The 16,005-nt window shown below is 40.1% G+C and overlaps 1 protein-coding gene across 5 annotated transcripts in view; it reads left to right on the forward strand.

The window, feature by feature from the left end:
- Nucleotides 1-261: 261 nt before the first annotated feature.
- Rpgr (retinitis pigmentosa GTPase regulator) overlaps nucleotides 262-16,005 on the forward strand; it is a 46,955-nt gene continuing 31,211 nt past the window's right edge. For 4 of the 5 annotated variants that reach the window (XM_006976905.4, XM_076561937.1, XM_076561938.1 and 1 more), the window contains exons 1-8: nucleotides 289-667; nucleotides 2,920-3,045; nucleotides 3,935-4,027; nucleotides 5,695-5,757; nucleotides 6,815-6,973; nucleotides 8,867-9,016; nucleotides 11,246-11,404; nucleotides 14,803-14,958. In XM_006976905.4, the coding sequence (XP_006976967.1) occupies nucleotides 526-667; nucleotides 2,920-3,045; nucleotides 3,935-4,027; nucleotides 5,695-5,757; nucleotides 6,815-6,973; nucleotides 8,867-9,016; nucleotides 11,246-11,404; nucleotides 14,803-14,958 (1,048 nt within the window). In that variant the 5' untranslated portion in view covers nucleotides 289-525. Of the gene's footprint in view, nucleotides 668-2,919; nucleotides 3,046-3,934; nucleotides 4,028-5,694; nucleotides 5,758-6,814; nucleotides 6,974-8,866; nucleotides 9,017-11,245; nucleotides 11,405-14,802; nucleotides 14,959-16,005 lie in introns of all 5 variants that reach the window. The other variant, XM_006976904.4, reaches the window with a different exon arrangement.

The following is a 16,005-nucleotide window of genomic DNA, read 5'->3' on the forward strand; positions in this document are numbered from 1 at the left end:
AGTCTGCAAACAGGAGTGACATTACCAACTTACAAGATTGTAATAGCATTCATTTATTCAATAAAGATCTAATGTGTGTATCTAGTATATTAAGTTTTGTTTCTGGGAATATAAATGACATTGAGGATGTAAAACGCATAGTGTCTGGCTCTGTTACAGATTATCACTGTTACTTGTGTTGTCAAAGCTGTGCGTTGACGTTTGCGTGTGTCACAGAAGTTGGGGCTACGTGAGATGCACGATGTTGTCACTATCCCCTCTAGGTCCTTGCAAGGTCAGCATTTCCTCAGAAGTAGATGGCTCCCAACACCTCACAGAGTGCGGCGTGGCCGCTCTTCCAATCACAACCACTAGAGGGCGCGAAGCCACCCACCGCTTCGACCACGGCATCTGCGCTTGCGCCGCACTGACACCACTTCCGCTTCCCTCCTACCAATTGCCTTTCGCTCCGCCCCGCGCCTCAACGCCCCGCCTTCGTTGCCCCTAGAGTCTGTTTGTTGACTTCCGGGAGCGCAGTAGTGGTCGATGCCAAGAGGGTCGCGATGGGGGCCCCGGGGGCTAGGGCAATACCTTAGGCCCAGTCGAGTCGCTCCTGCTGTCTTTCCGAAGCAGGCACAGATTCCCTTTACAGTTTTCGGCATGGCGGAGGCTGAATCACTGGTGCCGGGTGAGTCGCGTCCCTATCGCGGCGGCGGCTGGCGGGGAGGGAGGGTCCGCGGGCGGGCGGGAGGCCAGGCCCCGCCTCCAGGCCGGCCCTGTCGGGGTGCAGGCCGCAATCTGAGCCGCTTTAGTGAGACAGCAGCCCTAACCTTGCCTGTGCGAATAAATGGCATCTTTGGGACTGGGAGGAAGGGACAGGGACCGAGGAACCCTGTATGTGCTTTTAGTAATCTTTCCATGATTTTTCTCAGAGGCTATGGCAGCCATTATTTTCTCGCTAAGCTTCCCAATGTCTGTACTTAACATTTGCATATAGGATCCACATAGGTACTGAATTCAGTCAATAATGAGTGGGTGAATACAGAGAGCGAGAGGTTAAAAAGAAACGAACTGGACAAAGGGAGAAAAAAGGCCTTAAGCGATTAAAAAAGACTGTCCTTAAGCACTAGTTTGACATATGTTAAAATTATGACCCAGTATGGCTTCCGTACTAGGTAGCACAGGTAGACATTTGCAGAAGCAGCACTTAATACAACCGTTTGGAACGTAGAGTTATTCAATAATGTGTTAAAATGATAGTCATAATCCAATCCACTGGATTGATTTTCACATACACTCTAATGAGTCACGACTAACACTTTGAAAAACAACCACTATATTAGAGCAGAATTATTTATTATTTAAATATGTATTGCACTTTCTGCCATGCTCTTGGCTCCAACAGGATTTGATTTTATGCCTCCTGGAGTTCATACCTTAGTGAGGGTACAAGAAAATAAAGTGACAGTAGTTGACATTAGAAGTCAGAGGATAGAAGAGAGCCACCAAATCCTGGTTTGGGTCGGGGGAGTGTCTGAAGAGGCTTTCTGGGGAGCCAGAATAAAACAGTTAAATGATTCCTTGGAGTGAAGTCTTGAATCATTTCTAGGCCCTGGCCTCCCAAGGCTCAGTTATTAAATTGGAACTGGGTTGCCTCACAGCCATTCTCAAGTGGCTTAGCCCCTCGAAAATCCACTATGCTTTCTCTGAAAATTTCCCAGAATCTGGGTCTGGCTTTCTATTTGGTGTGTGTGTGTGTGTGTGTGTGTGTGTGTGTGTGTGTGTGTGTGTGTGTGTGTTTAAATAGTTACTGGGAACTGTTAATGGATTTTTAGTCTTGAAAATGGTGCTGGTCCAAAGAAGTTCAATACTCCTCAGATCAACTAATGACAATTTAAGAATTCTCCAGTCTCAATGGCCTGATCCATAAATTGAGGTCTCATTTCTCTTCAGTAGGAATAGGAAAAAGTGAAGCGTTTGCACGTGTTAAAGCCTGGGTGAAATGCTGTCTTTCACACTGAAAGTATTGAACTCTGTGTTTGACTTCCTCCCCACCATTGCAGTGACATGAAAACAGTCAGAAATAGTGTAGAAGGGAACTTGTCTGTGTGAAAATTAGAACAAACTTAGATGTGACTGATGTTTGCTAGAGGAGCACCCTGTGCACTGGGTATAAGTAGCAAGGAGAACTACACTATCAGTAAGTAATATAGTTGAGAAAATAAAGACCCGTCAATAAATATTTTAGTAATAATTTGAGAGGTTGCTGTGTAGTGCGTAATTGACTTTTAAAGCCTTATATGGCTTCCCATGGTGCAAGTAAGAAAGTATGGAAGTAATATGTTTATTTCTGCCTTGCCTCTAGTTTTAATGAATAGTCACTGGCATTATCAATAGAGTTTGGTATTTGTGGTAGCATTCCTTCCATTCAAGCAAACACTGGCAAGTCCTTGGAAGAACTAAAGAAAACCCAGATTCACTTAAAAGGGTCCTCTGCACAAATTTCCTATGATGCTAAGGGGAAAAAAAGACTGCAATGCTGTTTGGTTCTGAGTGTGGACATAGATTCTCCATTGGGGGACCAGACTATGAGGCCTAAAGCAGAGTGAGCGGAAGGCACAGATTGTATCAGCTCATTCAGAAACCGGCTGTCCATCCAGTGACAGCAGAATTCTTAGTAATGGATGATGGCTTTCCTTCTCGTTGTATACATTTACTTCAGGTCACTAAATGAATAGCACATGCTCGAAGGAACAGATGTCACAGGTGAAACTAAAATGGGGTCTGAGGAACAGGACTGAATTAAGGTGAAAGAAGGAAGCTTAAATCATGTTCAGGCAGAGTCAAAGCTGTCACGGGAAAAGGTTTATATGCGTGGAATTGGAAATGTGTTTTAATAAGAGGCATCATGGTGAAATGAAAACTGTTTTACATTTGCAGATACGGGTGCTGTGTTTACATTTGGAAAAACTAAATTTGCTGAAAATATTCCTAGCAAATTCTGGTTTAAAAATGACATACCAATATGTCTTTCATGTGGTGATGAACATACTGCGATTGTGACAGGTTAGTATTGCAATCCTAAATGAAGACAGTCATTCTTAGAGAATCCTAAATAGTATAAGTATTATATTTAATAAAAAGTGTTGCTGCCTAATGTTAGGAACTCTTTACACTTAATAGAATCAGCTCATACACAGAAGGACAAGGTAAACTGCTTCAAAACAAAAAGATACATTTTAAACATCTATTTTTTTTATTGCCTTTAATTTTTTTTTTTGTCATGGATTTGGAATCCAGGCACCTGAAAGGGAGTGATGATCTTATAGCATTGCATTTGACCATATTTTTACTTTTTAAAAAACGACTTAAGCCGGGCGGTGGTGGCGCGGCGCACGCCTTTAATCCCAGCACTCGGGAGGCAAAGGCAGGCAGATCTCTGTGAGTTTGAGGCCAGTCTGGTCCACAGAGCGAGTTCCAGGAAAGGCGCAAAGCTACACAGAGAAACCCTGTCTCGAAAAACCAAAAAAAAAAAAAAAAAAAAAAAAAACCACTTAAATGTTACTCTTATGGTATGTATAGAGAACAGGCTTTATCATGTGTTAAACATCTTGAAAGTGTATAGAAAGTGGTTTTGTATTTGTCAGAGAATCCTTTATAAATTGTTTCAAGAGTCTTTTCAACTTTAAGTTACCTTGATAAATGTAAATGACTTTTCTACACATGAAACTTTATTGGAATCTATCTGATTGCAATAAACAATTGCTGACATATAACTTACACACTCTTTACACTGAATGGGATGTGCCTATACATGGACAGAAAAGGTCCTCCACTCCTGCTGCTTCTTCAGTGTTTTTAAAACTGTATGTTTTTGGGTTCCGTGTGATTCATTCATCTGCTGTTATCTATGTGAAGATTGCTTTCATTTGTTATTTCTTTTCCTTCCCACTAGGAAATAATAAACTTTACATGTTTGGCAGTAACAACTGGGGTCAGTTAGGATTAGGATCAAAGTCCACTGTCAGCAAACCAACATGTATCAAAGGTTTGGAGCCTTTTCTTCTTTATATTATTTATATTCTTTTTTAATATTTTCTAGATTGTTAAATAACTTTAGTACTGATTCTTTGACTCTTTAATATCATAAATAAGAGCCTTTAATGTTTTTATTTTATACGATTTACTTAACTATATTATTAGCACCTACTGTTCTTCTTTATGTGAAACTCAGAAATATTTTTATGGTGGAGTTGAAAAATCACTTTGACTCGAAGCCCAAGGACCACAAAGGAAGTAATGATCCTCTAGTATTGAATTTGACTTCCAAACAATTGTTTGTTTGGAAAGTGACTTAAATATTGCAGCTATTGTATATAAGGGAATCAGGCTTTATGATGTGTTGTAATTTGGAGTTCTGTCTTATCACAGTTATATGAAGTTGTTGGTTATTAAAATTCTACAGCACAGAGTAATGAAATGAACTAAACAAAACATTAAGACTAGTGGTTGATGAATAGTAGTATATAATCACAACAGAGCAAAGTATTTGACACCAGCATTGTCTCAAGAGTGTATGGCATATATAATATCACTAGGAAACTTTTGACTGTCATATGAAAACTTCTGGATGTAATTAAGGAACATTAAGTAAATTTAAAAGGTGGTGGAGAGTCCTGGGAATGTGGTAAGAACAATGTTCTCTAGCTTCAGGGCCCAAATTTAAATTTCAGCTTAAAATTTCAGTGTGATTTTATCATAACCATGCTATTATAGGCATTCTTATGAGGCTTTTAATATTATTATTAGAAAGTATTTAATTGGGCACAGACTACTAAACACTTGGTATTCCCAGTGACCATGACCTACAAATATCTAATAGAATATTATCACAGCCTCTGAGAGCCATAGAAACAGAGACTCCTAGCCAGCTGTGCATATGCTTTGCCAGTTGATTAGGAGATGTCTGTAAGTGTTAGAATATCTAGATGAAGCCATGTCTGTAAGTGTTAGAATATCTACATGAAGCCTGGTGGTGGCAGTGGTGGCACACACCTTTAATCCCAGCATTCAGAAGGCAGAGGCTGGTGGAGTTCGAGGCCAGCCTGGTCTACAGAGTGAATTCCAGGACAGCCAGGGCTACACAGAAAAACCCTGTCTCAAAAAGCCGTGTGTGTGTGTGTGTGTGTGTGTGTGTGTGTGTGTGTGTGTGTGTGTGTGTGTGTGAATTTGTAGATGAACAACTTCAATCCATGTATCCATGTGTGTACTTACGATTATTAGTTTTAGGGTTTTTATTGAGTGTCTTAGAAGTTAGTGGTAGGTTAGGTAATAGGTAAAGTTGGTGTATTAATTTCCTATGTTTTCTTTTAACTAGATGTCTTGGCCCTACCTTTGACCCAAAACCTCACTGTTTGCCACACCCCACTGGTTTTTATGATACACGGTGCACTGTGGGTAAATGTCTGGATTAGGAGTTAAGATCATTGATTTGGAGTCACATATACCAGATTTATACTAGATTTTAAATTTCATTTCTGAGGTTACAGATGTTTCAGAGTACATGCTTAGCACCCTAAAAGTCCTGGATTCCATCCCCTACGGTACAATAAATAAAGAAATCTCAGGTTTCTACCAGTTACTTATCATTTGATCTGGATTATTTTTCATTTTCAAACCCATAAAATATTCTAATTGTCCTATTCTCATGTCTAGCTCTTAAGCCTGAGAAAGTGAAGCTTGCTGCCTGTGGGAGGAACCACACCCTAGTTTCAACAGGTACAGTATTCATCCTGTATAGCTTCTAGCTAGCCTTGAGAACTGATGTCTCACGTCAGTAGTATTTGTGGCTCTGTAAAATTACTAGACACGATACTTTGGTGGTAGTTAGAATAGAGTTTTAACAGGGTAAGTGTTTAGTCATGCATTTGCCTTTGTGAATATACAAGTAGGTGCCGGGGAGCTTAAAAACCAAGGGCTGTCTTCTCCCTTGGGAGCATGCCTGGAGCTGATGCCTCCTGTTCCTTACGCTTCCTTTGTTGCCACAGAGGTTGAGTGGAAGCCACGGGAAATGCTCCTGGTAGGAGTCATCTCAGTTTCAGTCAGAATCTAACTAGGCAGTATAGGTGTCTAGAAGTTGATAAAGTGATTCATACATTTATATAGAAAATCGCCGGGCGGTGGTGGCGCACGGCCGGGCGGTGGTGGCGCACGCCTTTAATCCCAGCACTCGGGAGGCAGAGGCAGGCGGATCTCTGTGAGTTCGAGGCCAGCCTGGTCTACCAAGTGAGTTCCAGGAAAAGGCGCAAAGCTACACAAAGAAACCCTGTCTCGAAAAAAAAAAAACAAAAAAACAAAAACAAAACATTTATATAGAAAATCAAAAGAGAGATACAATAGTCAGAACAGTTTTCAGAAAGAACAAAGTTTGGAAGCTAGTAATATTCTGATTCCAGTCCGTATCAGAAAGTACCAGTAATTATGGCAATGTAGTATTGACAAAGAGTGGATAAAGTTTAATGAAATAAAAGTGTCGAGAAGCAGGCGAACACATATATCCATAGCTGATTTCTGCTCTCAGGTTCTCTCCTGCTGAACTGTAACCCCAGCAGCTGACTTCTAACGCAGGTTTGAAGACAGTTCAGTGGAGGAAAGTACATTTTGACCACATGCTGCTGAAGAGTTAGCTGTTCTCTCCGCCTTAGTTCTCTGTATCTCTCTCACCTCTGCTCATCCTTTTTGCACTGTTATTATAGTGGGTATCTGCTATCTCCTGGCATGCCTCAGAAGCAGGGTGCCTGCAGTGTGTTAGTTAACATTTCTTTTATATGTACAGATAAAGGCGGTGTATATGCTGCTGGAGGAAATAATGAAGGCCAGTTGGGACTTGGTGACACTGATGACAGAGACACTTTTCATCAAATTGGCTTCTTTACACCTAAAGAGATCATTAAACAGCTCTCTGCTGGTGCTAATACATCAGCTGCACTAACTGGTAAGGCTTGTTTGTGCTTCTTTCTGGACATATCTTTTCTTTTAAGGATATACAAACTCAGTAAATGTATGATAGTGTCAGCATTCTGTGTACCTTCAGAAGACTTGAAAAATAGAATTTTAAATCTATATGTGTATTTTGAGTGACAGATAAATACCTGTATAGAAGGTGATTGATATAAACTCTCAGCTCTGCTAGCTAGCTATTCTTTTAGGTTTTTGTTTTGTTTTGTTTTTTGAGACAGGGTTTCAATGTGTTGTGTAGCCCTGGCTGTACTGGAACTCGCTCTGTAGACCAGGCTGGCCTCAAACTCACAGAGATCCGCCTGCCTCTGCCTTTTGAGTGCTAGGATTGAAGGCGTGAGCCACCACTGCCCAGCCAGTTATTCTTAAATGTTACCTTCATTGCATATCCTAAAAGGTACACTTGCAGCTTTAGCTGAAGTTGCTACTGGAAATAGCGATAGAAATCGGCTGGGATGTATGTTGTTAACGTGTGGGTTCTAATGGTCATTACATATCTGTGTCCTCCTTCTCAAAAGTAGATCTGAGAACTTTAATTTAAAAGTCGGAGCCCTGATCCATGTGACCTCACTGAAGCTGCTGCCTTGCAGCTCTCTTCCAAGCAGAGGCTCTCTACACAGCTGTCTTGTTTAGTCAGCTATATAGTTTACTATTCAATGTCACTCTTTCCGTCTTTATTTTTAGTTTTAATTTTGGCTTATTATTAAACCATCTCAAAGATTAATGCTTTAATTCATGAGAAAAGTTGATGTGTATTGTTGAACTGTTGTTAATCTCTTTAACTTCAAGGTCAGAGGCATGATGATCATAAGTTCATGGCTAGCCTAAGCTACGCAGTTAAGATGCTATTTCAAACAAAAAATAGAAGTAAACAGGTATTAATAATCCCTGAAATACTCATCCTCCATTTAGCCTAACTGTTCCCAACACTGAAACCCTATCAGAAAAGACATAAGTTAATGTGTTTTTAAGATAATATATGCTAATATGACTCATTCTCTGAAGCTAGGGAGGTTGTATTTTCAGGTATATGATGATAAAAACAGATTAGTGAGATTCATTGTGTGTTTTGAGGTTTTGTTTTTTGTTTTTTGTTTTTTTCTTACTCCTTTAAAGCATTTCCACGGTGTCTCCAGAGCAAGGTTCTTTATTTGGGAACTTGCTCTTTTTAACTGGAGCCATGGAGGTGCTTTGCTTTCTCTCAGTTCAGTGGCAAGAAGGCTGCCTGAGGTTGGGAATCATTTCTGTGTGGAGACATTGAAAGTCACAGAGTGACTATAAGCAATGGCGTCCTGTGTTTACTATTGAGATAACTAAAGTGATTTAGCATCCACTCCTTCTCAGCTGCTGTAAGTGGCTCGGCATACCATTTTCAGTACTGTTAGAGTTCATAGGGAGGAACATACTAATGTGTTGTATATTACTTTTTTCTCTTGTTTGTTTGGAGACAGTCTTCCTTTGTAAACCTAGCAGGCCTGGAGTGTATTATGTAGCTCAGAGACTGGCTTTATTCACAGCAATCCTCCTGCCACTGGTCCCTGAGCTCTGAGATTAGAGGCATGAGCTGCCACACCTGGCTGCATTGTTCATTTCAAAGTGGCTGGCAGAGGATTGTGAGTGTTCTCAACCCAAGAAGAGGATACATGTTTAAAATCCTAGATAAATCACTCTGAGCTAATCACCACATCATATAGGTGCATTCTGAAATATCATGTTACAGTCTGTAAATATCTACAGTTATATACCAATTAAGTATAAAATAAGACTAAAAATGTAGAAGCCAGAAGGAAGGATGTCTGTAGGAAGTGTCATAGCTTGAGAGCCCGGCTAGCTCTTTAAAGACTTTTCTCCCCTTGTGCTTTCTTTATAGAAGATGGAAAACTTTTTATGTGGGGGGACAATTCTGAAGGGCAGATTGGTTTAAAAAATAAAAGTAATGTGTGTATCCCTCATGAAGTGACCGTTGGGAAGCCGATCTCATGGATCTCTTGTGGCTATTACCATTCAGCTTTTGTAACAAGTAAGATGAACATTTGGATTTATTATATTGTCTCTCCTCAATCATTACTGACTGCTGGTAAAATGAGTTACATTTCACATGCTTGTTCAGCTATTGAAATGTCTGCTTACAAACTGTAGAAAAGACTATACTGAAAGTGTAGTCTTTAATGCATGTTTTAATTGAAAACATTTCTCCATTTCTATATTGACAGTTTATAGATTCACATTTTCTCTGGTAGCGAATACTGGGTTTGTTATAAAAATTAAATTGCTATTTTAAAAACCTTTCTAAATTTTGGTTCTCAAACTTAGCCTTGTTTGGCATTAAAACAAGACTCATGAACCACTCTTCCTTGGAATCATTTGCTTCCATACTTTGGCCTGCTCTGTTCTTCCTGTCCTGGTAATTCTTTTTTATGGTTTCAAATAAGTGAGTCATTCCTGTGAGTATTCCTGTGAGAACCAGGATGAAGACTAGATGGAGAAGGATGAGGCCGTATTCCTTTGGTAAGACTTTTCTCAGTATCTGCAGCCTAAAGTTCCTGGGCCCATTAGTAGTCTTCTCCACTTGGAGTCTACATCTGTGTTGACATCTACATTTACAGCTGTACTAACAGCAATGGAAGGATGATCGTGGCTTTCCTTCTTAATAATCAGATGCCCAGATGAAATAGTTCAGTGGATTCTCTTAGAACAGTCGTTAATTCAGAGACTCAAATGGGCAAAGTGCTGAACCTAAGTGATTGCCAAGTGCTCAGCCCTAAACAGGACAACTGTCTGCATCACCCCCTCAAAAGCTTAGGGAGCATCCCCAAAATCAGGAGGAAAAGTGTAAAAGCTGGAAGATGCCGTCATGGCCTGTAATGGTTACAGTGGGAGATGAAGGGAGGTTTTCAGTAGAGTGGCCGTTTGTAGGTGGCCAGTGCTCTAGTAAATAACCCTCTACCAGTGCTCATGAAAGACTCCCCAATTAGTAGATCACAAAACAAACAGAAGCAATGAGTGCAGGGTGGAGTGGGAGAAAAGGTTTGCTGGGAGGGGCATGCAGTTGTCAAAAGGATACAAATAAGAAACGTGTTTAAGAGTGTTTTGTAGAAAATCAGTTCGATAAAAGCATTTTGAATTACAAATCTATTCTGTTTGCTCTCCTAACAACTGTGATAGAGAGTTGTGCCATCTGTGATTTCATATACCAGCCAGACCCAAGGTGATGCTGCATCTGAGTTAGAGAAGCAGATTCCAAACCCTGGTTGATCTTTGAACTTTATAGACCTGAGTGGTTTCTATCAGCACATGGCTTTTCTGCATCCACACACAGGAAGAGGAAGATGGAGCAGCAACTTATAATATATAGGCACTGCTCTGCATCCTGACTGTTTCTCTAGTCACTGTTTTGTTTCTCTGTGTGAAAAAGCAGCCCCATGATGTGGCTCCTTTCCTCCAGTCCCATAGCAACGGTGATTACTAGTGGATTCAGCAAGGAAGTTGCAGGATTACAGATATGAATATGAAAGCCTCTGCTTCAAGAAGCTCACAGTCATAGTGTGATAACTAACGCAGAGGAAAGTAGTGTTAGTGTGACGAGATGGAAATAGTTTATAGTGCCATCTAACCAAAATGTTATCTTCACAGCTATTCAACGTAGGCATTTCCTACCTAACCAAGCTTTCTAGAGCAAGCATCATTAAACAAAAGCAAACTATCTCAGCCTGACTGCTCAGACCTATAATTCTAGCTACTCAGGAGACTAAGGGAGAAAGGATTCTAAGTTAAAGGCCTGCTACAAGAGTGAGTTCAAGACCAGCCTGGGTAACTTAATGAAACCCAGTCTCAAAATTTGAAACTTATGAAGAATACGGGGCTTGAGCTCCATGGCCGGGCTCTTGACTAGCATGTTTGAGGCCTTAGTGTGAATCCCTGGTACCACCAACACACATGCACACACATGCATGCCATAAAGGTATAGAGAATATGTAAGACAGTCCTTGCTGTATTTTCTGGAAAAGCTAAAATGATTTTCTCATTCTTTATAGTCATGACTTCTTTGTCAAGGGAACTAGATTGAAAGAACTGAGAGGGGAAAACATCCAGCCTTATTTTCCTACCTTGCAGTGAAAGATACCTTGAGAAAGATGAGGTTTACTTAATTCTTGGCTGAATTTGTATGGAGCATGAGAACATCTGCCAGACGACCAGCATTCTGTTTACGTTTATATCCCCAGCAGTCTTTCTCCTTTTCCTCTGACAGCGGACGGGGAACTGTACACCTTTGGAGAGCCGGAGAATGGAAAGTTGGGCCTTCCCAATCAGCTGCTGATCAATCACAGATCCCCCCAGCGTGTGCTGGGGATTCCTGAGAAGGTGGTTCAGGTAGCCTGTGGTGGAGGGCACACTGTGGTTCTCACAGGTATGTGTGGGGCATGCTGTACTCTTCTCTGTATTCAATAGTAGCTAATGACACTCTCGTGGTCCTTTTTATTGTGACAAAGTAAGAATATTTGGGACTGGAGAGATGGCTTAGTGGTTAAGAGCACTTGCTCTTCTATCATGAGGACCTGAGTTTGGACAGATCACCAATTTCTGTGTAATTCCAGCTACAAGGGACCCAACACCCTTTTCTGGTCTTGGTGGACACTTTCACGCAGACACACAGACACACACAGACACACACACACACACACATACACACACACATCACACACACACACTACAAATAAGTCTAAAAAGAAGACTATTTAACATGAGCTATAACTTCTACAGAGAGTTTAAAGTATATAATGTGGGATTGATACACATACATCTGACGCTCTATCTTGAAAAGCTTTCTTATATAACTGAGATAAGGTATCTGCTCCATAGTGCATCCTCTTTCCCTTCCCTTGCTCCTGGAAACCACCATTCTTAGTGTCTATGAGTTTGACTCCCATAGGTTCCTTAGGGAAGCAGACCCTGTATCTCTTTAGGTTATGATCCCTGCCTTTCATTTACATAGCTAATACAGATTTCTGGAAAAACTGAATCTTAATCGTTCTGCTAACATACTTGACAATTCCCCAGCCATAAGATGCTTAGTGGCAGCAAATTGTATTCATTATGTATTTTTCATATTTATCTAAAAATTAATATCTTTCATAAAATACTTCCATTTGAAGAAGCTGTCTTCCTGCTATTTTCTGGTTTTGATATTTTATATTTATAATGTGTAAATGTAAAGATTTCTGTGTGATTTTTATAATCTATTATAATAATTAATTAAAAAGCAGTAAAGTTTTAAATTACAGATAAAGAAATTTAAAACCCTCAAAATAATGTCATTTTTGGCTTGTGAATTTCTTATTTGGTATAATAATGCCATGTTATTTTTAAGTTTCTAGTCAATATGTTGAAATATACTCCCTATTTTGTAATATGAAAATCAAATAGAAGTCTGCGAATTTGTTCAGCATCGGATTTAATTTAAATAGTATAGTACTAATATAGTTACATAATATGTTTTTATTACGGGTTTTTAATATAATGCTAATAAGGGCTGGGGAGACGACTCGATGGCCAGGCATACTAGCTGCACTTACAGAGTCCCTCGGGACAGTCCCCAGCACCGGCACGGGCATCTCTAACTGTCTGTAGCTCTGCTTCCAGGAGATCCAGTGGCTGGTCTCTGCAAACACCTGCGTGCATATGGTGCACCAGCATTTACTCAACCACTCGTACATACAGATACTAAAACTAAAAATCTACTAAGTCCACTCATTGCTTCATCTGCAGCAACTCACAATTAGAAATGCTCCAGAGAATTTTTGTAGCCATTTCCTCCTGTCTTATCTGTCAGGCACGATTGAATGGGGCAATTCAGGAGAAAATATGATCAAGGAAAAACAGAAAATTAGTACACTTAGAACAGGCAGTGTGCTATATGATCTACTAATTAAGAGATGATATGATGTATTCAAATAAGAATCTCTTGCCATTGCTTCAGTATGCATGCATATCCTTGTTACAGATATAGTTTCTTTAAGAAGTTTCATCTCTAGCTTGTTTATATTTTAAGCATTCTTTTTTAAGATTTATATTTTCATTTACTTATTCATACAATGTGCACTGGTTTTTTGCCTCTATGTACTGTGTGTGATAGTGTAGGAACTGGAACTCCCCTGGAACTGGAGTTACAGACAGTTGCGAGCTACCATGTGGTTGCTGGGAATTGAACCCAGGTCCTCTGGAAGAGCAGCCAATGCTCTTAACCGCTGAACCACTTCTCCAGCCCTCAAGCATTCTCATTAGAGAGAAAAATGTAAACTATGTGGCAATAGTTAGGTATTCATTGTGGCAGCACTCCCGCTGGGCTCCACCTGGCCTGGCTCCAGAGAGTGGCACCTAGCCCTAGCCTGTCTTTTGTTTAGCAGACACCTTTTGTTTCTCTTGTTGCCCTCTGTGTGAATCTTGTCCGAGAGTCTCCCAAGAATACAAAGGCCTATGCAAACTTGGTTCGGGAATCCCAGAAAACTGTGGTACCTGATGAATGGAGAAATTTGCACTTGGCATCGTATTTTTGGAAGCTTCATTCAGGTTGTTTTGAGCATGGAAATCAACTGGCAAGACGGTAAACACAGAGAAAAGTAAAAATGCCCTGGGCACAGGGTAAGTTCTTCAGTCCTTAGAGGCTAGATCCCCGCTGCAGTGGTGAAAGGCTGGGTTCATTCTTAAGATGCCTCTGAGTCTTCATGCAATGGACACACGCATGAACCCACACACTCACGCTGAGACAATTCGTCAGTACCTTTCATTCTCAGATGAGCTAAGTAGATTCTTTTCAGAAAAAGAATTCCTTACAACTGAATGTTTTTAAATTTGTCTGGATGGAATTTGTATAGGGTTTATTAGCTAGGATTTTAACATCAAGTGATGTAAGGAACTTGCCCACTGATTGCAGTTAGGGATAAGAAGATTCGCTTCTGCCCTTAGTGAGGGATTCCTGCTCTCCTTCCTGTGAGACTCCACGGAAGGCCGTCATGTGAGCAGCATGTCTTTCAGTGCACTGACCAGCTGGATTGTTTCCCCAGGAACTCTTTGTCATCAGCCATCTATCCTCTCTTGTGCTTCCCAGCTTCCCATCTCTAGATGATGATGAGCTCAAACTTACTGAATTATTGAAGGACCTATGCAGGCACCTAAATCATCATATAGAGGAAGGCCTCCTGTATTGTAAAGAAAGTTTGCTTGTGAATACATCTAGCATATCTACTGTAGTTTTTAATTCTTTTGCAAATAATTTTCTGAGTGTGTGTGTGTGCGTGCGCGCGTGTGTGGTGTGGTGTGGTGTGTTTTACAGGGAGAAAATGGCCTTGTGCATGCTAGGCAAGTGCTTTACCTCCAGCTCACAAGTTGTGTTTCATAAAATAGTTCTATTGTACTACTTTTAAAGGGGATATCTTTGTGGAATTTTGTTAAATTGTGGCAGTGAAAGGAAATAGTTAAATAACATTTGAGATTTTCTGAGCTGATGTAGTATTTACAAATACATGTCAGGGAGTTCTCTGAACTATACATCTTGTAGCCTACCTGATGATTACAATAATTCCTTTTATGGTTATTCAGAAAAAACAAAATCAGACCCAGATAGTTATTTTATAATACTTCATTATTCTCTTCTTTCATGATTGAAACTTTGCACTTGATCCCAGTATTTTTCTGAACGGCTCTTTCACAGGCAGTTACTGTCCATTGTAAAAGTGTGAATGTCACAATTATCTCAGATAGATGTACCTTCATGCAGCTCTTTTCATGTATGTGTCCGTTTCCTTTCAGAGACAGTTGTGTATGCCTTTGGGTTGGGACAATTTGGACAACTGGGCCTTGGCACTTTTCTTTTTGAAACATCAGAACCCAAAATCATTGAGCGTATTAAGGATCAGAAAATAAGTTACATTTCCTGTGGAGAAAATCATACGGCTTTGATGACGGGTATGAGATCATTTTCTGATTTGTGTTTATGGAATTGGATATACCTCATTATAAAATGAATGTTAATGTGGAATGAATGTATCTAACTACTTATGGAATTTACTATTCTAAATATAAAGTTATAAGTTAGTTTAAAAGTACATTAAAATATAATTCAGATTAAAACAAATGTGGGGACTGGGTATAGCTTAGTGATAACACAGGTTCTGAGCTTTAGGGGGCCTTGAGTTCAATCCCCAGCACCCAAAAAAAAAGTGATCCACATTTCGGATCTTAAAGTAGACCTTTGGTGAAGAGGAAGACACTAAAATCCTTTTGAAATTGTATCGGTTTGAAGATGCTTAACTCTTCTCAAAACTCTCCTCAAGCCAGAGAGAAAAAAACACACAAGAAAAGCTTATCTTTCTGCCTACTCAGCATAGAAGAGCTGCCATCATGCTGAGTGACAGTTTAGGATGCTTTGACCACCAGGGGGCGTATCACGACTCACTCCTTCCTTCGCTTTGCAAAGTAGTAGAGCGAGAAGGGCGCTGCGATGACCACCAGGGGGCGTTTCAGGACTGACTCTTTCCTTCCCTTTGGAGAAGGGCACTGTAAAAACACTGAGCAAATACATGTCTCTTTGTTGTCTTCTGTGTTACCCAACCAGAGATGTTCTGTTGGCCTTTTTACTTCTCTGTTTCTTAAATTAGATGGTGTTGATAATGTGGGACTCAATAAAATTCTCCCTTGAAATGACTTAACCATTCACTGTAGGGAATTTATGAATTTGAAAACTTAAATACTTTGTAACAAAAGGACCTTTAATTCTTCTGTTTCATCTAAAAACAAAGTAAAAGAATTCTAGTACATTTAAGTAATTCAGGTTCTCATATTTCTGTTTTTTTTCCTTCTATCCAAAACAGCTCCAAAAAAGAGCAAAGCTCATGTGATGGTGTCTCTTTAGAGAAAGTAGGAATTAGAAAACACGAGCTACTACCACACATAGTTCCCTCTTTCCCACAGAAGCCTTTAAGAAAAGCGACCTGCCCATCACATCATCAAGTA

Source organism: Peromyscus maniculatus, chromosome X (genome assembly GCF_049852395.1).
Source record: "Peromyscus maniculatus bairdii isolate BWxNUB_F1_BW_parent chromosome X, HU_Pman_BW_mat_3.1, whole genome shotgun sequence".
In the NCBI taxonomy this organism is placed as follows: domain Eukaryota; kingdom Metazoa; phylum Chordata; class Mammalia; order Rodentia; family Cricetidae; genus Peromyscus; species Peromyscus maniculatus.